The 23,865-nt window shown below is 45.5% G+C and overlaps 2 protein-coding genes across 2 annotated transcripts in view; one reads left to right on the top strand and one right to left on the bottom strand.

Moving 5' to 3' along the window:
• RAD54L (RAD54 like) overlaps window positions 1-14,447 on the top strand; it is a 27,030-nt gene extending 12,583 nt beyond the window's left edge. Inside the window, exons 7-18 of the mRNA XM_085308198.1 lie at window positions 448-736; window positions 1,551-1,675; window positions 4,303-4,453; window positions 6,339-6,465; window positions 8,565-8,639; window positions 9,083-9,213; window positions 9,304-9,414; window positions 9,568-9,691; window positions 9,987-10,065; window positions 10,170-10,349; window positions 11,868-12,031; window positions 13,256-14,447. Of these exons, the coding sequence (XP_085164324.1) occupies window positions 448-736; window positions 1,551-1,675; window positions 4,303-4,453; window positions 6,339-6,465; window positions 8,565-8,639; window positions 9,083-9,213; window positions 9,304-9,414; window positions 9,568-9,691; window positions 9,987-10,065; window positions 10,170-10,349; window positions 11,868-12,031; window positions 13,256-13,457 (1,758 nt within the window). The 3' untranslated portion in view covers window positions 13,458-14,447. The remainder of the gene's footprint in view (window positions 1-447; window positions 737-1,550; window positions 1,676-4,302; window positions 4,454-6,338; window positions 6,466-8,564; window positions 8,640-9,082; window positions 9,214-9,303; window positions 9,415-9,567; window positions 9,692-9,986; window positions 10,066-10,169; window positions 10,350-11,867; window positions 12,032-13,255) is intronic.
• On the bottom strand, window positions 14,293-23,865 carry LRRC41 (leucine rich repeat containing 41). The gene is made up of 10 exons (XM_085308100.1): window positions 23,705-23,865; window positions 23,545-23,631; window positions 22,509-22,579; window positions 20,856-22,032; window positions 19,401-19,646; window positions 17,712-17,876; window positions 17,057-17,155; window positions 16,426-16,548; window positions 16,274-16,349; window positions 14,293-14,983 (listed from the first exon to the last, which is right to left on the bottom strand). Exons 1-10 carry the CDS (start codon window positions 23,802-23,804, stop codon window positions 14,749-14,751), a joined length of 2,379 nt encoding a protein of 792 aa, XP_085164226.1. The 5' UTR covers window positions 23,805-23,865; the 3' UTR covers window positions 14,293-14,748.

The raw sequence follows: 23,865 nt of genomic DNA, 5'->3' as shown, positions 1-23,865 counted from the left end.
GAAAAGATGAGGGCTGCTGAGGGTATTCTGGGAGTTAACTGGGGAACAGAAGCAAGTCTGGCTTTTTATGATTCTTTGTTCTCAAGCATCTGAACAACACACAGTTCGGTAGTTTTAACTTGGAGTAGCTGCTGTTGGTCTGAGCCTAAATAATGTAGCAAAGGATAGGAGTTTCTGGGAAGCTGAGTCAGGAAGCTGGTTATAATTGTACAATTAAAATGTAAATGTTATAAGGTATGTGTCAGCACCAGTAATGTTCCAACCTGGATGCAGCTGCATTTTTAGCTGCATCTCTAATGATTTCCCTCTGCCTCATTAGAACACTGCAGGCACCCAAGGAAATGCTACGTGGATTTGCTGTTTGCTGTAATATCAGTCCTGTGTAATAATGAAGCTGTCATTCTGCCTGTGTCCCCATCCTGCTCTGAGAGAACAATTTCTTGGCAGGGAGTGAAATTCCTGTGGGACTGTGTGACAAGCAGGCGGATCCCTGGCAGTCATGGCTGTATCATGGCAGATGAGATGGGACTGGGCAAAACCCTACAGTGTATCACTCTTATGTGGACACTTCTCCGTCAAAGTCCGGACTGCAAGCCTGAAATYGAGAAAGCCATGGTGGTGTCTCCTTCCAGTCTGGTGAGAAACTGGTACAACGAAGTAGAGAAATGGCTGGGGGGAAGGATCCAGCCGCTGGCCATTGATGGAGGCTCCAAAGAAGAGATTGACCGTAAGCTAGGTACAGAAATGTTTGCAAATGGTGTGCTTTCGGTCAAAATCTTAAATTAGGGAAAGCCCAGATGTAGCTACTGTGAAGATCTGTGAGCTGTCGTTAGAGCCCTGCAAGCTGAAAAAAAAGTCTCTCTTCTAGCTTCGTATCTAAATAAGGTCTTTGCGTGTTTAGTAATAGTTGATCTTTGGGAATAATCCAAATCCAGTTGTATGCTTAATTCGTGATGGTTCTGGTGCTGCCTCCTTTCTCTAGCTAGGAGGAATGGGCTAATCACAGAATCAGTAAGGTTGGAAGGGATCTCTGGAGATCATCTAGTCCAACCTCCCTGCTCAAGCAGGGTCACCTAGAGCATGTTAGACAGGGTTGCGTCCASGTGGGCCTTGAATATCTCCAGAGAAGGAGACTCCACAACCTCTCTGGGCAACCTGTTCTAGTGCTCTGTCACTCTCACAGTGAAGAAATTCCCCCTCACGATCAGGCGGAACTGCCTGTGCTTCAATTTCTGCCCATTGCCTCTTGTCCTGTCACACGGGACAGCTGATAATGAGGAGGTGAGCAGCTGAAGCGGTTTAAGATGACTGGCAGAGGTGGGAGAAGGCTAGCAATGGAAGCAGTTGCAGAGAAAGCAACATGGGTGTATGCAGGTAGAAGAGGTGCTATGGAGAAAGCAGCTCTTCATGGTCTGAGGCATTGAAATAGATGGAAAGGTTCTCTTAAATTTTTAAGGCAAAAGGATCAGTCTCAGCTGCTAAATTTGAAATCAGTTCTCTTACCATTTTCCTTATCCCTCTTTTTTCCTTTTCCCCATTTCCATCCACAGTCAGCTTTATGAACCAGCGTGGACTGCGAGTGCCCTCACCCATCCTGATCATCTCCTATGAGACTTTCCGCCTTCATGCTGAGGCACTACAGAAGGGCAGCGTTGGGCTGGTCATATGTGATGAGGTATGGGGGAAATCTTCAATGAAAATTAGTTCCTCATAGTTTTACCTAGATCTCAAGGAAATATCTGCCTTCTTAAAGGGAAGGGAGGTGGTTAGCTGTGGAAAGCACACATCTTTATGTTTCAAAGGCTCTGGATAACCAGCTCATCCRTACTAGGTGGGCCTGAATGAGAGAATATTCTCAGGTAGTGAGAGATGGAAAAAAAAAATCTTGGTGTTACCTTCTGGTAATTACTTCCTGGGTTCCTGGCAGGGGCCTGCACCTACTGGGGCCTTTTTAGTGTGAGGGACCAGTGTCAGTATGCAGCAGAAGGATGGTTCCATGTCTTGGCTTGCTCTGTTGGGATGACAGTGTCCTAGCGCGCTGCTCCTGTTTTTATTTATTTTCTTCTGTCTTTGCTTAAATGAGAAGTGCCTTTGGTTTTGTCCAGCCTCATGTGCTACCCAGTAGCTGAAACTGGTTCTGCTTTGACTAGGAGAGGTCTCCAGAGGTGTCTCAAAGTGGTCAGTTCTGTGATTCAGCATAGTGTTATGTGTAGGTTTGGCTGCTCTCAGCTGCTTTACTTGGCAGTCTTGTGGTATGGAGGAGGTCCTTTTTTGCTCAGACTGTTAAGGACTTGCTGAGGGCAGTGCATCAAGTTAGTTGTTGTACCTAAGTCTCCTGATTCACCCTTTCCCCCAGACTCCTGAATCGCTAGGTTACATTCTCCCACCTGTAACATCATGAATCTCTGTTCCCCTGTCTACTGTCCAAGCCTTACTCTGCCCTCAGCAGGGCTAAGTTAGGTGCTATCATGCTTCTCTTGGAGATAACAGATATCCTATGGAAGTGGGACCTGGATCTCAAAATAGACAGGTGTCCTGCAGTCTTGGGTCCCAGAATGTCTGTTTCTCTGACAGGAGATGAGTAGGAGTGACTTGCTCTCTGAAGCTGCAAGCTCAGAAGACTTCTTTCTGTGCTGAGGGTGGCGATGGTGCGATTGTTGAAGGGGTCTGCCATGGCAGACCCCATTCTGCTCCCTCCTGCCATGGGTACACTTGGAGAGGAGGTAGGAGAGTCAGATGAGGCATTGCCATGTGTGCTGCTTGTTCCAGAGCAGGCAAACCTGGCTTTGTTCCTTGCTTGCTGAGCATTTGATCTGTTTTTGCCAAGTCTGGCTTTCCAAGTTCTGCCTTCCCATGGCTGAAGTGGATTTGATCTTTCCTTTTTTCTCCCCCGTTTGTGGTTGTAGCTAGTGAGAATCGGAGATTCCCCAAAGGAGATAATTAAACAAATCCCTTCTGCCTTCCTGAAATGATCAAGCTGAGGGGTCTTGGCCCCTGTTGGGATGTCCTATGCTGCCTCTTAGAGGGGATTTGTTAAATGTTGATGCCACCCAGTGGTTTGGTGGTGTGTGTGCTAGAACACTGCTGAGAGGAGCTTAAAAAGCCAACAGCCTCCTTCAGTAGGGTAACTCCCATTCAGCTTTTACCCTGTGAGTCTCTGAGTGCCCCCACTCCAATTACCACTGGGACTGGGCAGAGGGGAGGGAGATGCCAAGCATGCCTGTTGCAGACAGCAGCTGATTGTGCAGGTCCTTGGCCTTGTGTCTTCTCCATGTTCCTAATAAATACTCAGCTCTGCGGTGGTCTAACACTTTCAAAATGTGTCTACCTGATTAAACTTTGTCTTGCAGCATAGCACCCAAATACTAATAAAGCTGATTTGTCCAGGCATGTGGTAGTGTCCTGGAGCACTTTACCAAAGCATGACAGAGTTCTGTAATCGAAGAGCCCTCAGCAGTCCCAATTGTGTTTATGTGCAATGTCAATCTCAACAGTTTCTGTCTGTAGCAAAGTAAAATGTGGGCAGGCTTTAAACGTTCATCTCTTTCTTTGATTTGCTCCATTCTTGTTTGCAGGGTTGTTTCTTTAGCTTGCTCATGCCATGCACTTGAGACTCTAGGTGTGTTTTATTTCTTAAATGTTTTTTTTTCTCCTGAGAATCACTTTTCATCTCGCCTCCTGGCTCTTCCAGGAGTGACCAGGGAGCATGAGCTGCAAAACAGTGATGTAGTGCAACGTGTTATCCACCTCAGCCTTATCTTTGTGGTTAAGAAATAGGAACCATAGTCAGACCACTCCCTGTAGGTGCAGAACCCTTTTTATTAGTGTGCAAAGGTCTGGCAGTCCTGGGTATAGATGGCCTAAATAGCTTGTGGTCTTGAGCTTGGATGCTGCAGGATTGCTGATCCAGAGTTTGGTGCCTGGTGCTGGTAGCTGACATGTCCCTATCTTTGAATGGGAAACAGTTCTTGTAGGGAGACCTTGTGGTTATCATTATTTTCACATCAGGCCCTCTTGCCTAGATGTWACTTGGATGTCCCCTGTCTGGGGAGCTTGTAATAAGAGTATCATGTTTTCTCACGTATTAACTTTGGATTTTTCCCTAAGTTCTTGTCTTTAAAAGAAATCTGTGGAACAACAGTAGAATGCACCTACGATAAAACTGTTATCAATAGCACAGTTGGGAAGGGGAAAAGCAGTGAGGTGCCTTGTGGCAAGTACAGTGTGTTGGTGGGGACTCCAAGCTGCTTCACATTAGAGCTGTTGGATTTATAATGAGCTGCATTCCTTTCTTTTTCAAAGGGCCACAGACTGAAGAACTCTGAAAATCAAACGTATCAGGCTCTCAACAGCTTAAATACACCCCGACGAGTCCTTATCTCTGGCACCCCCATTCAGAATGACCTGCTTGAATATTTCAGCCTGGTGCACTTTGTCAATTCAGGCATCCTAGGTAAGAAACATGAATGTGAGACAGATGTAAAAATGGGGGAGTTGCTGACAAGGGAGTTACTCCTTTGACCATGACTACTAGCAAAAGCAGAAACCAAGACATTAGTGAAAGGAAAGATCGTGTACAGTTTGGAGACTTAATTCTCCTTTGACTTGTGTCTGGATAGTTTAGATCAGGATCCCATGTTCTAGATTCCATATGTAAGGAGTTTGTTACGTAAAGTGGATGAGTCTAATGGAAGTGTTTTGGAAAGGGAATTAATTTTTAAAGTAAAATCAGTATCTTATCACGAGTGCTAGACAGCTGATCTCCTTGTGTGGCTATATTGGTCATCCAAAGGGCCTGAGTAGGCTGGGAGTTCCTCTGACAATAGGTTGGAGATACTGCAGGAAGAGCTGAGCAAGAAAAGACGAGCTTGTAATGGTACTTCCCACAACACTAGCAGGCTACAGCAAATTCGGAGACCTCCTGAACCAGAACTGACATCTTTGCAGGGGAGGTGCTTTGGAGAGGAGGCCTTGGTATGACTTGCTGTCTCTACTGAGCGTAGAGGAGGTCTGAGAGACTAGCTTCCCTTTGCTATCTTAGTCTTAAAAGCTCCCCTAATTAAATACCCATCTAACACAAGAAGTTGAAGGGACTGGTGCAAGGTGGAGTGTAATACCTTGTGGTAGATCAGCTGACAAAGCCTAGCTCTCTGACAGTCCATCATTCCGCTTTCAGGTATTTCTGAGAGAACACTCCAAGTGCTAGACATCACTACTCTGAGTTGAGACTGCTTCATTTTAAGCTAAGGAGGGCTGAGAATCTGGGGTAAACCTTATCTGAGACAGAAAAAAAGACTTTGGAAGAGAGATGCTGATTAGTGTGAGTTTTCAGAATCAAACACCTTCTGCAATTGCTGGTAGTAGATTAAAATATCAGATATAGCAGATTTAAATTTTATTAATTAAACAGATTAAAAAAGACTCTGGCTGCTATACTCTGACTATGTTTGTAAGCTCACTTTCAAAGCATGCTCTCCTGCCTGCATTCTGGGTTAGGAGCAGCTCTACAGCTTTCCAGCATGAAGAAGCTCATCTTTGTCAAGAAAGGTCATTTTTCTGTCAAGGAGTGAAAGTAAACCAGTCTGTAAATAATTTCTTTGTTGCTGTAATTTGTCAGCCATGTTTGTGTCAGGTTGTTGGGCATGCAATCCAAAAGGCTTGCTGTTAAATCCAGGGACACCAGTCATCAGATTCAGTGTTTAGGCTGCATGTTTTTCTGTTCAGCTCTTCTACCACCCCATCCCATCCTCTCCTTGAGAAATCTTGGGAGCAGATGCTCTATACCTGCTTCTTCCATGTGCTTCAATTTTGGGGAGTTATTGCAGAGAGCTGATAGGATTTTTATTGACCTGTATTTGGGCAAGATTAGTCTTCCTGTACTTCCAGTTCTTTCTGAGGTGAGGCTGATACTATAAATGTTGCCATGAAAGCTGTGTGCATATAGTAGTCACTCTTCATTCCTTCAGCTTGTGACCAGTAATAAGCAACTGATTACAAGTAATTTTGGAACAGATAGACATAATATCTGTGCTGTTGTTTGCAAGGACAAACTCTGAGACTGAAAGTGTAGCTGATACGTGAGCAAAACCAAAACATGCCTGATGAGACTCAGGTTTAATTAAAATTTATGATCTTTGGCAGTGACATGTTGTTGGAGTACGAAATATTTTCCTATTGTATGTGTTTGCCTGCCTTGTTTGAATCTTTCTGGGCTAGAAAAAAAAATCATATTGAAGGGCAAGCATCCCATGCTTGTGGTATGATAGCTGGGGCAGCGGGAGTGCTGATCAAAGTCTGTTTGATAGTAGATGTTGCCTTTTCCATTCTGTTTCATACAGGAACAGCACAAGAGTTTAAAAGACATTTTGAAATTCCCATCTTGAAAGGCAGAGATGCAGATGCAAGTGAAGCTGAGCGACACAAAGGAGAAGAGAGGCTTAAAGAGCTGATCAGCATTGTGAACAGGTGAACTTCAGCTCCCTTTTCTTTACAGAGCTTTTGCATAAATCCTTGGTGCACTTGAGTATCTTTCCAAATTACAGTCCTGGCCGTAACAGATTCTCTTGCCAGTTACGCATGTTCAGTAAGTGATTGTACGAGTACTTATGCCCTAAAAGATCAGCATAGCTTATAGCTTTAGTTTGAAAAACAACATGTGAAAATGGTGGATTTAGCTTTAGTAATCCCCAAGCATGTGTACTTGGGTGCTAAATCATGATTTGACTCTTCTGTTTCTGTTTTGTCCTGGGATCTGAACAGTCAGTTAGTATCCTTTTATTTATATTAATATAAGAATAGCGCAGGCTGGGTAAAACTGAAAATCCATCAAGCCCAGTGGCAAGCAGCAGACAGAAAGAGTACAAGAGATGTTTTTCAGTCTTATTGATGTTGCCCAAGTTGGAAAAGAGCCCAGCTTACTCTTTCATAGCTGTGTTGGCTCTGTAGGGCTAATGCGATTAGACTAGTAGTGTCGAATGTGACTTTTGATCCTGAAGAAGCACCTCTGTCATGTAAAATGCCATCTTATTTCTCTTTGATTTTTTTTGTTGGTTTTTTTTAAGTGTGGTTTCATTCTGTTAAAGAGTAAAACCATAGTATACAAGTCTTCTCACAATCCCTTTTCTCTAAGAGACTTTTATTAGAGTCTCTTTTGATTCACAGCATTGCTAGTGCCTTCATTTCTTTTTTTCCTTTTTAATCTGCCCTTTTGCCATCATCACAAATACACCCTAGCAGTTCAAAGTCATGGCAGATTGAATTTCACACACTGTGTAGCCTATGTATAGAAACAGCCATGACCTTGACTCAGGCCAGCTTGCAGAGGCCTGAGCAAAAGGAAAGGTTAGAAGGAGAAGAGCTTATTTCTTCCTGAGGTGGATGCAGTTCTTTTGCAGTTAATGGAGAAGGGTGCAAAAGTGTGTTGAAGAATGTTTGTGCCTGGCTGTGTTGTGAGATCCCTTTTTTATTGTACAACAGTCATGGTATACAAGCAGGGAAGTGGACACACCCAGACAGTAACAGATGAATTGGTCAGAATTGGTAGGATTTATAAATTAGACTGTGATCAAAGAATGTGGAATCTTAGGGGTAGGCTTCTCTAGTAGAAGGCATAATCTGTTCTGCTGTCCTGGGACAGAAAGTTAGACCTAAGCCATACCTTACTCAACCCCTACCAGCAATGAAGACCTCACAGATTCCCCAGGGCATCACTGTCAGACCATCACTGTCTTTGCAGTTAGAAAATGCTCTTAATGTGTAACTTAAATCTTCCTTACTTCAGTTTAAGCCTAGGACTTTTCATCTTACTGTTCATGAGTTTGCAGAACAGATTACTTCTTTCTTTGAAGGAGTCTTTGACAGATTTGGGGGCTGTCGTATATCTCTGCTGTCTTCTCTTGTGTAGGTTTCATAACCTCAACTTCTCAATCTTTACTGGCAGAACTAGGTTTCTGCACCTTTTTTTATTCTGGTTGCTCTGCTCAGCACTTCCTATAGTCCATCACATCTTTTCTGAAATGTGTTAGAACTGCTCTGTGGGACATTTCCACAGCCCCAGAGGATCTGCTCTTTTTCCAAATCTTGGGCCAGAGAATGAACCCATCTTGGCTGAGGAAGACTGCTGAGTTACGTGGGGAGCTGACTGCTTGTATGTTGTTATATCCGTAGTGTGCAGTGTCCTTTGCCCTCTTCTCTATCTGCGTGACTGCTCTGCTGTAGCTCAGGTTGAATGTCCTTGGTAAACTGAGAAAGAGTTGAGTTTCTCTGCCAAGGCTCTGTTAGGCTTGTTTAAGCCTGATGCCTCCAAATCTTGTGAACAAGAAGTGGGAGCCTCACAAAGATACTGTTATTCTAGACTCTGTAGTCTGGTCTGATATACCGTGTATGGTGTAGCATGGGTTTGATGTGGATGGTGATGCCTGGATTTTGCCATGTGTTGGAGTATCACAGACAGACYCTTGATGATTAGATACCAAAAGGACTGTGTCAAACTTCTGAGGAATAATACTGACAAAACAGGCTTTTGATGTCATCCAGGCATCTGATTTTCTTTTCCTTCCCTGCAGATGTTTAATCCGAAGAACTTCAGACATCCTGTCCAAATATCTGCCCGTGAAGATTGAGCAGGTGGTCTGCTGCAGGTATCAGAAAGCATGTGTTCTCTCTGGGTGAAGGAAGAAGCAACAGGAAGGACTGAACAGTTGCAAAAAGCCCTGCATTGGATGGTTGTTATGACTGTTCTCCCCTAGAAATAGAACTGTAGCCATTAGCAGTATGTTGCTTTTCCTCCTGAAGCAGGAATGGTCAACCCACAGCTATGGGCTTCTGCCAGCCAGCTGGCATGCTCTGGGCAGCTGTGTACAGCAGAGGTATGGGCTATGCAGAGCATCTGAAAGTATCTCTTCCAGCTCTGGGCTAAGATATAAACACTCCATCTTCAGCCTTGAAGGCAGTTCTAGGCTGTCTGTACTTTAGCAAAAAATTTGGGGAATGGAATCAAAAGGACCTACTGTGTAGGTGATGGAGGAAGGAGGAGTTTGGTTTTGGGGAGGACTGGGACTGCAGAGCTCTTGTTCTGTTTCAGACTGACACCTCTGCAGGCTGAGCTGTATAAGAACTTCCTGAAACAAGCCAAGCCAGTGGAGGAGCTGAAGGAGGGCAAGATCAGTGTGTCATCCCTCTCTTCCATCACCTCCTTAAAGAAGCTCTGCAATCGTGAGTTGTCTCACTGGGGCTGAATGGATGATTCGGTTTTTATATTGTTGGTGCACACTCCATGGTTGCTGAGCTCTGTCTGTTCTCCAGACCCTGCCCTGATCTATGACAAGTGTGTGGAAGAGGAGGAAGGTTTTACCGGAGCCCTGGATTTGTTCCCTGCTGGCTACAGCACCAAAGCTGTGGAGCCTCAGCTTTCAGGTAATGTGGAGCTTAACAGTATAAATGTGTTACCTAACACAGGCAACCTGTAAGACTGTATTTAGTGGCCCAACAATACTCCTCCAGGGTCAGGAATTTGGGAACTTATTCTCTAGGTTTTTTTCTCTCTCCTTTTTCTTTTTTCCCCTCCAGGAAAGATGCTGGTTTTGGACTATATCCTTGCTGTTACAAAAAGTACCAGTAATGACAAGGTAGTTCTAGTCTCTAACTACACCCAGACACTGGACCTATTTGAAAAGCTCTGCAGGAACAGAAGGTTTGTCATTCAATTTCATTTGTCTAATCCTCCAGAACTGTACTTTCAGCATACACTGTAGAAGAAACTGGCTATTTTTAAGGTTTCTATCAGCAGAAACTTGTGACCTGTCTTGTACCTTAAAGAGAGATTCCTGAACTGGAACTAATGTGACTTGTGCTCTGGCTGTTGGGGGTGACTCGATAGAAAAGCTCTGGCCCTCTGCAAAGGTCATAAAGCCCAGCCCCTTGTTACAAGGCTGTGAAAGATTTTTCTCTCACGACACTTGGGCTGTAGTAAATGTTGTGTGTTCCAGGTATTTATATGTCCGGCTAGATGGCACCATGTCCATTAAAAAGAGAGCAAAGGTTGTGGAGCGATTTAACAGCCCCTCGGTATGTAGAATCTGCTGGTTGCCCCCAGCTATTCTCCCAGTTCAGAGAGTTGCGAGTAAATGTGGGGCTGCCTCTGTTTAATCCATGCCTGTCTTTCTCTACAGAGCCCCGAGTTTATCTTCATGTTGAGCAGCAAAGCAGGTGGCTGTGGTTTGAATTTGATTGGCGCTAACAGACTGGTTATGTTTGACCCAGACTGGAATCCAGCTAACGATGAGCAGGCCATGGCTCGAGTGTGGAGGGATGGCCAGAAAAAGACATGCTACATTTATCGACTGCTTTCAGTGAGTGTGATTCCTCTTGCCCCCTTAACACAGGGTTCTCAGAGCTGTCCCAAACTGCAGCCAATGTGATTAGGACCAGAAGGGGGAGAATGCTTCTGTGTCAGTAATCAGAATTGGTTGGAACTTGATTGCTTCCAAGCTTAAGGTGCATTACTATGGAAAGCAATGAATGTTCAAGCTGGAGGGTCATTACTGCAGGCCTTGGTTTCTAATAGTGACTGACTTCTGAGAAAATAGTATCTTATTGTTGTTACTAAGTTTTTTTTTTTTTTTTTTTTTTTTTTTTTTTTTTTTTTTTTTTTTTTTTTTTTTTTTTTTTTTTNTTTGAATTCATTAAGGCATCTGACTTTGATTTCACAGGGTGTCTGATGCTGAAGTCTGTTTATCAATTTGACTGCAGTCTATTGTGGTTGTGTGTACATGTATTTATTAAACAGCTATTTTCCCAGAACTACAGTAGCTTTTGGAATGGGGATACCAGTCAATAGATGGGGTAACTACTCTAGAAATCAGGAAGGAGACTGACTTTTTTTGTAAGCTTGTATTCCTTGATCATTTATTATTTTATTTAGACAAAAGAGATAATCTTTGCTTTCTGTCTTCTGTGCATGTGTACGTATGTTCTTTGCTCAGCTGTTCCTTATGGCATTCCACTTTTTCTCTGACCTGGTTACATCTGGAAGCAGAACACTATTTTCCTTTTAGAACTAACAAGTCAGTCTGCGAATCTGACTAATCATCCTCCTCTGCTGCATTACATTTGTTTGCAGAACAACCGTGGATTTTTCTCCTAAATTTTGCCTTAAAATTGTAGCATATTGGCCTTTAAGCACATCTGTTCTAGGAGTAGCTATCTCTCTCCAGTCAGAAGGTGTGATTGATCAGTGTGTGGGTGTACCAGAAAATACTGCTGATGCTCATATCATCTATAGCTAGCCCTTGCTGTTGCTTTTTTCTGAGGACAGTCTGATTGCAGAAGATACTGCTTCAGTGAAGCACCACAGTGCCAAGCAACAATGATGATTTTATAGCTTTTCTTGTCCTTTACCAGCTGATTCTAGGAAACAGTGCTGCTGTTAGCTCCTGAACTACTGAGCTCTCCTGGCAGGAATGTTGATGAAATTTTACAAGTGATAGGAGAATTCTTACTTATGGGATTTCTGGTTTTAGCAGGAATTGGAGAGCATGTTTTTGCTCTGAGTCAGTGACCTCCTCTTGGCTACTACCAAGATGGTTGTTCTGTGCCTTTAAGAGCTTGTGCTGTGCAAGTTCTGCATCTTGGGAGATCTATTAGAAAGGGTTGAGAGGGCTGTAGCTGTTCAGCTCCTTCCTCTTCTGTCATCACAACCTGGTGCAGCGTGTGTACCCCAGCTACACACGCTGTCATTCTGTACTGGCCCAGCAAGGCACGAGATGTCCTGACAGCTTACTGCCATTTGATTTGTAACATTTTTCGCAATACAGTGGTGTTTAACTAGTGTCCCAACCGTGCTTCATCTCTGACCATCTCCCTTGTAGACGGGGACCATAGAGGAGAAGATATTCCAACGTCAAACCCACAAAAAAGCGCTCAGCAGCTGCGTAGTGGATGAGGAGCAGGATGTAGAGAGGCACTTCTCGCTTGGGGAGCTCAAGGAGCTGTTCACACTGAATGAGGCCACTACGAGTGATACTCACGATAAGTAAGTATATTGAATAATGATGGATGAAGTCAGCAAAAACCCTCTGTGGTTTGGTGTGCTGATTCAGAGGTTCCTTAAGCATCAGGAGGAAGCTCAACAAGAGCGGGCCTTGAGTGTCTGCCTCTGAAAATCTTAACCTTCTGGAGATTAGCACCACTTTGCTGGCTTCCTTTTTTGTTGTCTTAGAAAAGCTTTGATAGCTGGACAAATGAGTAAACTATCTTCTTAGCTCCCTGTGTTCAGAGGTTGTGAAATATGGTAGCTAATGGGAAAGAGGTATTTGCCAGAACTGGACCAAGTTGGACTCCAGCAACTTGGACTTCCTTGCCATGTTCCTTCAGCTGGTTTGACTTTTCCCCAAGTACCAGAATGCTGAACTGCTACTACTGTCAGGGTTATTCCACCAGATCTTAAGAATTCATGAAGCCAACCTGAGTGTTGCTATGGGGACTAAAAATCTTATATTGCTCTTTTTTTCCAAGACCTGTGGTATTGTAGCCACCAGAAAGGACAGGGAAAGAAGGAAAATGCTTCACTCAAACAGTTAATAAGACTCTTAGTGCAGGCAAGAAATTAAGAGGATTAATTTTAAGCTTACTTGAAGCGTAGCTCTGTATAGGTATCTTGTCTGCATGGCAACAAGCCTGCAGTCCTGGCAGGGCTGCTGCTGCTCATATCCTTATGCAGCAACTCAGCTGAGCACCAGCTTGAGCATAACTCGGTGGTTGCGGTGGGAGCCAGGACAGAGCAGGTCAGAGCATTCTGTGCTCTCTTGAGCTCAAGAAGTCTGAGGCAGTGCTAAGAATGCATTAGTGGTGAGGGAGTTCAGTCTTGGGCTCTGCTCTGAGCAACACCCCTCACCTTTCAAGAGAAACTCATCCCAAACTGCCTCTGGGCACTGCGTGCTCCTCTCTTTTGGATTTGGGTTGACTTCTAGCAGCCCATTCCCACATGGCTAAATAGGGAGGGGGAGCACCATTAAAAGCAAAACCACAGGGTTTCCAAAACATTTATGATTCTTTACATATCTGTCATGCATACCAGAGAATGTGAGTTTAAATGACACCCATGGTAGTGATTCAGCCTGCCTAAAAATCCAGTTGTCAATATTGCAGATGAAGGAGAGCGCAGCCACGTTGCTTTGGCTTATGGATGTTTAGAAATGTGGCAAAGAAGTGGAAGAAGGACTTTGCACCACTTTGTGACTAGTTCTCTCTGTTCCAGGATCAAGTGTCGTCGCTGTGTAAATGGCCACCAGGTACGGCCCCCTCCTGAAGGGTCTGATTGCACCTCTGACCTCTCCCAGTGGAACCACTGCGCTGATAAGCGGGGACTGCAGGACTCTGTGCTAAAAGCTGCTTGGGATGCTGCCATCACCTTCACCTTCCATCATCACTCCCATGAGGAGCAGCGAGGGATTCTCTAACAGGTCACTGTGCTGCGGGGACAAGGGCAGGCTCCTATGGCAGTCTACCCTGCTTTAATCCCTTTCAAGAAAAGGGACAGTGAACAGCAGTACATGCTGGATTGTTGTGTGACTCTGGAGGAGCAGAACAGGGTGGCTTCTGAGAGGTGGGAAGGCCCCTGGGCTTGGGCAAGGGCTGCTTGCAACAGCAAGGAGTCCTATGGCTTTTTCTCTGCTACTGTACTGTGTGCCTGGAAAACAGCCCTGTAGGAACTGGGAATAACTGAACTGTGTGCGCGCTTGATAGTACTGGTTCTTCTGCTGTTGATGTCTGTGCCTTTTACTCAGCCAAGTTTTGCCTTCAAGTTTAAGTCTGCAGCTTTAGAGCAACTGATGTGCATAGTTGCAATTTTTTCCCTGACACCTATGGCTTACAGCTGCTGAGCAGAAACTGGCAGGATCCATTTCTGTTGTGAAGTGTGAGCATTTTTAATTGCTCAGGAACAAGAGGATTCATGCAAAAAAAATCATTTCAACTTGTACTTTGAACATCTGCTGGCCTGAAAGAACATTCAGGCAGTAGGAAATCAGACCTTAAGGTCTTGCCATTTCCAAAACCACTTGCTTTATTATGGGCAGGATCCCCTGATCTAGCAGTATTTTAATTAATCTCCATAAAATGCAGTAATAAATTTCACACTTTGGTACATTATGGGTCTTAATTCTACTTTTATTATAAAAACATTGTAAAAGAACAAACTATTCAAAACTTCTGTAAAATGAGTGCAGACACAGAGTAGAGGCAAGAATAATTCTTATCTCAGACACTGATTAATGATTGCAAATAAACAGCAGGTTACTTGTGATGTAATTTTTTTTTTAAACTAAGTTTTCCCAAATATAAGGTCCAGGCTCGGGTCTTCATTTAGCTTGTTTTCTACTCCCTTTATGTGGAGGGAGGAGTTCTTATAAATAAGAAATTGGCTGCAATAAATTCTTAACTAAGTGAAATTAACTGCTTGTTCAGAGACCTGCAGGGTGTCACAGAATTTTATTTGAAGTGTCTGTCTCAGTTTAAGTAGCTCATTGGGGAACAGGGGGGTGTTAGACAACTCTGAACTACACCTGTTGATCCATCAGATCTTCACAGCAGCACCTCCTCTTCAAATCAACAGAGAAGTGATAAGAAACACTGTGTACCCTGCTTGGACTGGGAGGAAAAAAATCTCACCAGTGCTATGAAATAATTGTTGTTGGCCATGGACTGAACTGTTTTTGTACCAGCTGATCAGTTTTCCTTTTCCTGTGTCCATCACATGACACTGATGTAGTCAGCAAAGGCCTGGGAGGAGTCCCACGTGTCATTGACCACGCTGCACACAGCTTTGAGACGCCGAAGCGCTTCCTGAGCTGTTTCAACATCCTGGTCCAGCCAATTTTGAAAGAGTCTGAGGTGGGTGAATTTAATGTGTCCCCTTCTCTGCTGGATGTGGCCTTCCAGCTTTTTTGTGAATTCTAGGAGCCCATCAGGTTTGATACAATTTGAGCTTTCCAGGAAAAGAAGGACAGGAAAAAGAAGTCATTAAGATTGTAGGGTATAGTTTGATCAGTTTCAATTTCTGCTCCCTCCAGTAAATGCCCATACAGGTACTCTGGAATGTTTCAGTGCAAAGTGCAACAAGAGGTTTAAACCTCCTTCAGCAATACAGAGTGAGAATGATCCCTTAGTTTTGATGCAAAACAAAACTGAAGCACAGTTACAGTAAGTTATAGTAAGGGCTGGAAGTTATTACAAGTGTTTAACTATGCTGGGAAACACTGGTAAGTTAAATTTGGTCACCTGGCCTTATTACCAGTGACTTGAGTAGACATAGTTGAGGACCTTAAAATCTTAGACCCAGACTCTTAACTAAGCTGTGCTCTCCAGTCTCACAGGAGCTAGCAAGTGCTTGGACCAAAAGGCCTAGCCCAGCTCATGGATCCCAGTGCAAACCTCAGTGGTAAGAGATAAATGATCTCTTCCTCGTGGGAGCATYTGGAGAACAGGTATCAGGTTCCAGTATTCCAGAAGATTATTTATACACTGGGCAGGGGAAATGATCTTTTAAATACAAAGTTGACTGCTGGACTTGAATTTTATGAGAAGCAYAAAAACAGCCAGTGGGGGAGAAAGATTCATGATTCAAGGCTGCTAAAGAAGTGGCTGTGGTCAAATTAAGTGTCAGGGCCATGTAGGTCAGCAAGCCAAGCCATAACTGTAACAAATGTAACGAAAGGAGTCTTTAAGGTGTGCAGGGGGGGGGGTGTTAAAACTTAGTCATTAGCATTCCAGAAATACCAGGCCTCATGCACTTAGATTATGCTCTATGTTCATGGCCATTTGCAATCAAGAAAGGAGCAGTTCAGGTGAAGGACCAAGGATGATGAAAAGATTACAGAGGCGTTCTTAGCATCTTACAGGGCAGTGAGAGCACTCTCAACAGACAGGGATAGTGGGAACAGCTATTCAGGCTGATGCCTAAAAATAAATGTATGTAAGGACAGCAGTTCTAACSCTCCGAGCAGGGAGGGTCTGCAGCAGGCAGAAAAAAAACAAAGCTGCTTTTAAGATGGAGTTTGGTTCATTTATGAAAGAGACAGTGTGATTCCTCAGAGGGCAAGGCCTGCCCTGGGTGACTCTTGGAAGTCCCCTAGGTTTTATGTGCCTCTTAGAGTGTGCTCTAAGCTTTTCCTGGGCATACAGTCCCTTTGGGAACGAACAGAATTGTGCTCAGGCTGTCTGAGCCTACTTCAGCTGTAGCCTCCTAGAACATGAAATTCAGTTCAGGGCACAATACCTGACATCCAGCTGGCAAAGAGAAGAGGAGGAATCTTCAGAGAAAATGTCTGCAAGGGCAACCAGCCTGTGATTCCCTGAGAGAGGGAAATGCAGGTGTTTGTTAGATACAAGCTGCAAACTACCCCAAATACTTAAGTTCATAGTACACACCAAGGCGGTTCCCAGGCAGTTTGAGGCTCTTCAGAGATGAGTTTCTCTTCACTGTACTGATTATTTCCGACAAAAATTCAGTGGTGCAACTTTCAAACAGCCGGCAAAAGGAGAATGTAATTTCTACAGAAGAAAGGGATTGACAGTGCATTTTAATATTCCCTGCACACTTCATTATTCTGTAATTATATCCAGCAGATGGCTCCAGCTCTAATACATATGCAAAAAACAAAGCTTCCTCAGGAGTGTGTACTAGGTAACATGCTCACAGTGGGTATTGCAGGACAGCGCCTCTGTGTTGTTAACTGAAGACAGCAGTGATCACACCCAGGAAGGTGGTTTAGCCAGCTGACCCAGTTAAAAGCAGACACACTCTGCAGCCTAGAAACTGTTTTATAGCCAAGACCATGGACTCCTGTCTGCAGCACAGTCTGCTCCTCTCTCTGCCCTGCTGGCTCAGAGAAAGACACATTCTCTCTCTGCCGACAGCTACAGATCTGTCCTGGGGCAATGACATTTTGCTAAGCCTTGTGCATTCTAATATCACCTCAAAACATCAGCCAGCCAAACGCAGCCACCTGCAGAGCACAGAGCACCTTTTCAGTCATCAGTACCTTTTAATCTGCCATACCTTGCAGGACGGGATCCTGAAGCAAAAGCAGAACTTCCTTCTGGTGATCAGCCAGGTTCACATCGTGAAAGCTCAGTTTCTTCAAGTTTGGATTGCACTCTGAAAGCAAGACAAGTTCCTGGGTAAAGCACTGCATGGCCTTAGGCTAAGAACCTGACACAATTGCCAGTTAATACTCAGAAATTGATTGGATTGTGAATAAAGAAAGGGACCAACCTGCTGTGCAGGATCATTTACATGCTCAGCACAAAATGGGATGGCTGATACCCATTTCCTTTTCTCAAGTGACTTCAAGGATGTCCCCTTGGAAGAAAGGGACCCACCTGAGCTGGCTGCATTCTGAAAAGACTGAGGGACATGGCAAGAGCACAGAGCTTACATTCAGGAGGTTCAGGTGTCTGAGCATCTGAGTACTYCCAGCAGGCACGCCCTAGCAGCTTGGGTGCAAAGCCTTACGAATGCAGTAGAATTGCTTCCAGAGTCAAGCTGAGCCTGTCTGGCTTAACAGCAAGCAGCAACTGGGGGTGTCTATATCAGGCTGTAGCAGAGCCCAAACCAACTAAGAAGCAAGCAGTGAGGCCCCAAAGATGGGTGATCACAGCAGAGGGACTACTCTCTCTCTTCCAGCCACGCTACATATGGTTTGGCACAGTACCTTTGAGCGCCTGCAAAAGGTGCTCAAGCTCCTGAGGACAGGGCAGTGCAGCACTGTCAAGGGACAGCTGCTGGAGAGACCTTGATGCCCTCAGCACTGGCAGCAGGAACGCAGTGTGCAGCGGTTCCCTGGGGAATCGGATTTCCAGCTGCTCTAGGCAGCATTCTAAGGGAAGAAAAACAATGAAAAAAACTCAGTCTGCAATACCTGTCCTTAGTATAGCTTACTGGAGCAAGTAAGAAGCCCAGCTGACCTGGCTGACATTTAAACTGGTAGAAAGTGCCTGTATCAAGCCTCCTGCCCCACAGAGCTGTACACAACACAGACTTATGGTCATTGCAGGCACATTTCAGGAATCATCCAAGACCACAGGGCCACCAATTTCTACCTTGTTCTGGCAGCAAAACACTACTTTAGAAAGTTCACCATCCATTCACAAACCAGTCAGTGTTCCCCTAAAGCACAGTCTCCACTGACCCTACTCAATACTCGCTCATGTTTTGGTTTCTGCTTTTCTGTTCTATTYGGGGGCTGGGACAGTGTGCTCTCCCCCCACCTTGACCTCTCCGCAACCCTGCTTGGGTGATAACCATCAGTACAGTCATGATAGCTGCTCCTGGTTCAAATCAGAATTTGGAGAGACAGGTAACAACACGTCGTCAAGGGCTAACTGAACATGCTCCAACCCAAATGTGTCTGGTATGCAAATAGGGYGAGTCAATCATCTTACCCTATAAATAGGGGGCAGCCCCAAAGCCCATTGAGTTCTCCTGCACAGCAGCGGGCCTCTCAAGGTTACTCTTTGAGGTTGAGAGATTCCTTACCTGCAACAGATCCTCCATAAGTGACTAATAGCACGCTAAAACTTTGCTAAGTTGCATCTCTGATTGATGGTGTATATAATCCTTTAGACAAACCACTGATCAAGTCTGGGACTAAGACTGGATCCAGCCACGCCTAGACTCCTCTGAGAATGAGTCTGGAAAGCAAGGGTGTCCACTCTGAATCTTTTGACTCAATGGGAAGGTCTCCAGGAYAATTTTGTTTGAACCTTGTATGTAATTACTGTTTTACCCTCCATGCAGTAAAATACCYGAGTGTACCTTGCCACTGAACCTTGTTAAATCACTGTCTTACCTCAGTAAAACATATTGCTGCTTCTCTCTTATGAGTGAAGTGCCATCACTCATCTGTGACAAGGGATAACAASAATGATGAGACACCTCTAAGCTGAAAACACTCTGCTACTGTTCCCAGACTGTAACCCAGAGGCCTGAAAAGTGCTTTGCCATCAGCTCTGGTACTGCGATAATCAAAAAARGTACTTTCCTTCCACCCAAAGATAGGCCAGAGCAGTCTAAGGCTTAGAGCCTCACAGACAATATGACAGACAGAGCAGAAGCTCCTGACCAATTTAAAGGTCTGGTGAGATGTGCTCCCTACAGGCTGCATGGACAGGCACTGCTAGCAGGTTCTGCCTGGCCTTGTACAAAGCACAGAGATGTGGGCTCCAAACTCCATGTGAAAGACTGGAAATAACAAACTACAGCAGTATGTAAAGCACGAAGGTGAGGCTGTAATCACTTAATTACATGCCATTTGGGACACTGTGGAATTCAGATCTTTTGTGCCAAGCTTTTACGGCTCTAACAGCCACATCCTGTTCATTGCTCAAAATCTGTTTCCTACCTGAGATTTCTACCTCAGTGCAGCTTGGATTCCCTTCTGGCCTGTTCCCCTCCAGCTGGTTTTTGAGATCGAAGCTGACTGAGAGCGTATGGAGCCGGGGAAAGGCACTCAGGATGCAGCGAACAAGGTCCATGCAGGGCATGTGGGAGAACACGTCGCTCACACGCACCACGTGGAGGCAGCAGTCCGAGTGGCGGGAGAGGGCCCGGAGCCCAGACAGGATGCAGAAGATGTTATCTCCCAGGCCTGGAACCAACATTTTTACAGAAAGCAAAACTGGTGTCACACACACAAAAGCCTAAAGCCAAAGCACACATGGCTGGAGTTTCATCAACAGGGGAGCTTTCAGTTCAGTGCCCAGCAAAGCAATTGAAAATCAAGGGCTAAATCCATCAAGTGCCGGAAGAGAAGTTTTCTGATACATACATTTTATCTGTAAGTTCTTAAGCTAGAGCTTAGAGAGGCAGAAAGAAGTTTGGTTCTTCCCTTTCTCAATAAAGCATTTGAGCACAAGGCCTGGAGCAGAAGGGCTCCATTCTCTCCTTACTTCACACACCTCCCATATGCCTGTGAAACATCCCATATTTCTGGTTGTACTGTCTTTCGCAGGCAGGTAGGAGGACTGAATRTAAGGCCAAAACTGAACATTGCCTCCTGTTGGTAAAAACTAATCCAGCAATCTTTCACTAGATCATAAAGAGGAAAATCCATATCACAAGAATGAATGGATGAAAGCATTTTCTAAGGAGTAGAATTTATGTAGTTAGCGTTTAGCTGTACATGTTCCGTTCTGATCTTTCATACGGATCAACACTTKCAGATGCAAAACTAGTAAGTCACAGATTCCTGTCCTGACCAGTGGACATATAATCATAACAACTCTGTTCTTTCTAGTTCAATACCCACAGAACTTGCTACACTTCATTCACCACATTAGTTTGTTATCAGTTTCCCATCCTGTTACCTACCCCACAGTGCAAGGGTTCTGCTCCCATATGAAAACATAGCACATGAGAATCCACATGCCAGGAAAAACAGCCAGGCTCAGGGTGAGCCTGTCTTATTTTCCCACAAGGAAGGTGGGCTCAATATTTGAATAGAGTTTGCCCTGCATTCTGTTTTGTCTCCTAACCACATYGCATGCCCTTGAGATCCTACTGGGTCTACATCCGTTCCCTTCCCTCATCCCTGATGAGCTGTGTAATTCCRTATTTTCATCTCAGCACCATTTCCTCTAACACACAATGGCCCTTCCCTGTCATTCGTGGCTGTCCTCCTTGCCTCAAACAACTCCTTGCACTCTTTATAGGTCTCTGTGAATGCAATTTTCACRACTAATTACTCGTAAAATGCTCGTGATAGTAAAAATAAATAAATAAATAGAGGGTAAATCTGAGCAGTAAGTCACACTATTAAAACAAGGCTGGAAGGAAGTATCCTGTTCATACMACTAACCATTGTAAGACAGAACCAAGTTTTCTAACGACACCCAGGAGCTCAGCAAGTTACTCAGAGTCCGACATGCATCCCCAGTCAAAGGAATGGAGAACAATTCCAATGTGGACACACTTCGGAAGCGGTGAGCAGTTTTCAGAGAAAAGTTCCCAGCAGATCCTCTTCTCTTCTTACAACGAGCCCTGCTGGAGCATGGAGATCCTGTGGAGGAACTAGTACAGTTATCAGTATTTTCTCCTTCTGTGACACTGTTTTCATACAGTAATTCTGAAGTATTCTCTCTAGCAACAGTAAAAACAAAATCATAAAGGTCTTCTGGGTCATCATATGTCCCCCTATTTCGTCTGGGGCAGCGGCGTCTCCTCCCTACTGCAGATTTCAGACGTCTACGCGRCTTTCGAAGAATGGGGCGACAGGACTGCCTTTTTGAGAGACAATGAGAAGAACCCCCAAGGGGTTCTTTAACACTGATGGGGTCACAGGATGCCTCACCACTTCCCTCCTCACATACTAGGTTTGGGGAAGGATGACTTCTCAGTCCAGAGAGGGCTGTGCCCTGGGGAGTGCCAGCCCCATGTCCATTCACCTCTGCTAGAGGATCAGCCTCCTCGAGTGCTCTGAGGGAAGCCTGCTGGTTCTCGCCATCACTCCGCTCCTTCTCATAGCAACGGTCCATTTCTGACAGCTCTTGTGTTGTCTCCTGGCTTTGGACATTGTCCTCTGTACAAAATCCGCAAGGGCTGCTCTGATACGTARGCACCTTTCCCGAGCACCAATACCCAGCACTCATGCTCAAAATGAGAATGAGAAGAACTGTGTCAGGAACAGGCCAGGAATACATGGACACCTGGCTGACAGAGCCATGGTGAATCAGCCGGTGAAGAAGYAAAACCAGAGAACGTCTGATAGATTGGTCCGAGGTGAGCAGGTGCCGAAACTTCAGTATCCGCAGGGAGCCAGCCAGGTTTTCAAGCACCCTTTGGTTGTGTTCAGCAGTGAGTGCAATCACCCCCTGCAGCATGTTGCAGAGAGTGAGCTGGGTAACGTGCTGTGAGCTGTGGAGCAATGGTGAAAAATGATGGTCGTTGAGACGCCAATCAGAAGAAACATCCAAGACACCATGAAGAATGTTCGAGAAGAATGTTTCAAGGAACTTCTTCCTCCAACAAGTTATATTCTGCAATTACATCACCTTAGGGTCAACCAGGACAAAACCCATTCAACAGAGCCGCGTTAAGAAAAAGTCAGCTAACATCTTTCTCATTCTAAATCAAATTATTAGCTGCTAAGCTTATTGTAAATATGGCCTCAAACAAAACTACTAGCACAACTGAAATTACTTCCCTAGTCCACAACATTCTTCTCAGTGTGTTTGTTAAAAGCTGAGTTACTCTCACTGCTATCTTTTCATTCCTCTTCTAGCTTAATTTAATATAGTCAGTGGTTTGAAGGTGAAGTTAAATTATAAAACAGCATCAAAWTTTTTTTCCTATGTGTCTATTTACAGGCTATGGTTAACTTGTCTCCTAACCACTCTTCTGTTATGCCAAATCAATGGAGCTTATTCAGTTCTTCTGTGTAAAGAAAATTCTTCCCAACTCAGAGCGTTTGCTTTGTGCTCCTTCTCCACTCCCATAAGCAGCTCTTCCTTACCTCTGAGTTGGGTGGCCTGGTCTTCATCACATCATCCCAGAGCTTGCGCCAAATTGGCTGCGTTGAAAGGCCTGAAAAAAAGAAACTAGGCACCTTTACCTCTTTTCCACAGCTTAAAATCTTCCTGCAGACTCTCCCTCCTTGGGGTTCATATGTGCATTTGGGCAGATTAGGGAATAGGTTTCTAGGGGGAAGCAAATTCAGACCTAGAGCAGAAGGAAGATGTTTTGCATCTGTTATGTAGGATGTGACAAGGTTAAAAAATTGCCTTTTAAGAAATAGGACTTAGAAACTGGCTGTTTTTGTTGGTCCTCAGAAGAAGCAAATTGGTAAGCCAAGAGAGTTACAGCATACCCTACATTTCTGTAAAACCCCACCTGCACCCATGCCTGGGTTTGGAATTTTGGACTGAAGTAGCTGCCTTTCCTGCTGGATTTCCCTGTGTTTGTGATGAGGTRGCAAAGACGAATTACCAGGGTCTCAGGCAGGAGTTACACTCTTTAGGTTCATCTCCCCAGTTTAGGGTTTATTTTTCCAGTTTGCAAGACTTTGTCCCTCAGATCTGAGGGAGCAAGGGTGGGAGGCGTCCCTCCCATTTGGCTGAGGAGACGCGTGCTTTTGTTCCTCTGGTGTGGGGTTCATTTTTCCAGGGTGCAGTGGTTTGCTCCTCCAGCTCGGGGGGGACCTCCACACTTCAGGGGTAGCTGACCCTCCAGTTACGGGTCCGCCTCTCCAGCCTGAGAGGAGGGTCCCTCCAGGTTTGGGTTCATCTCTCCAATTCTGGGGGAGCGTTCTTCCCCTTTGGGGCTCATCTCTCCAGTTTTGGGGCTCTCCCTCCACTCTGGGGCCCAGACCTCCAGTTCTGGGGGCTCTCCTTCTGCTTTGGGGCCCAGATCTCCAGTTCTGGGGGGTGCCCCTCCACTTCGGGGCCCAGATCTCCAGTTCTGGGGGGTGCCCCTCCGCTCTGGGGCCCAGATCTCCAGTTGTGGGGTCCCACCTCCCCCCGTCCCGGTCCCCCCCGCCGGCCGCGGCCCACCTGCGCGGCGTGCGGCGCCCTCGGCCCGCTCCAGGTAGAAGACGTTGAGGAGCGGCAGGAGGCCGCGCAGGACGTGTCCGGGCAGCGCTGCGGGAGGAGGAGAGAGCGGCAGCGTGCGGGCAGGCTCCCGCGCCCCGCGCCCCCCGGCCCCGCGCCTTACCCCAGACGTCCCTCTCCAGGGCCCGCATGCTGCTGCTCACCGCCGCGCCGCTGAGCGCGAAGAGGCTGGGCGGCCCCGCCGCGCCGCCGCCGCCCTCCATGGCCGCGGCGAGCCCCGCTCAGCACCACCGCCGCGCTGCCGCTGCCGCCATCTTGGGCAGG

Source organism: Rhea americana, unplaced genomic scaffold (genome assembly GCF_003343005.1).
Source record: "Rhea americana isolate MKP2758 unplaced genomic scaffold, rheAme1 scaffold_27, whole genome shotgun sequence".
NCBI classification, from domain to species: Eukaryota; Metazoa; Chordata; class Aves; order Rheiformes; family Rheidae; genus Rhea; species Rhea americana.
The sequence above is the reverse complement of the archived record's forward strand: the minus strand, read 5'-3'. Positions and strand labels throughout refer to the sequence as shown.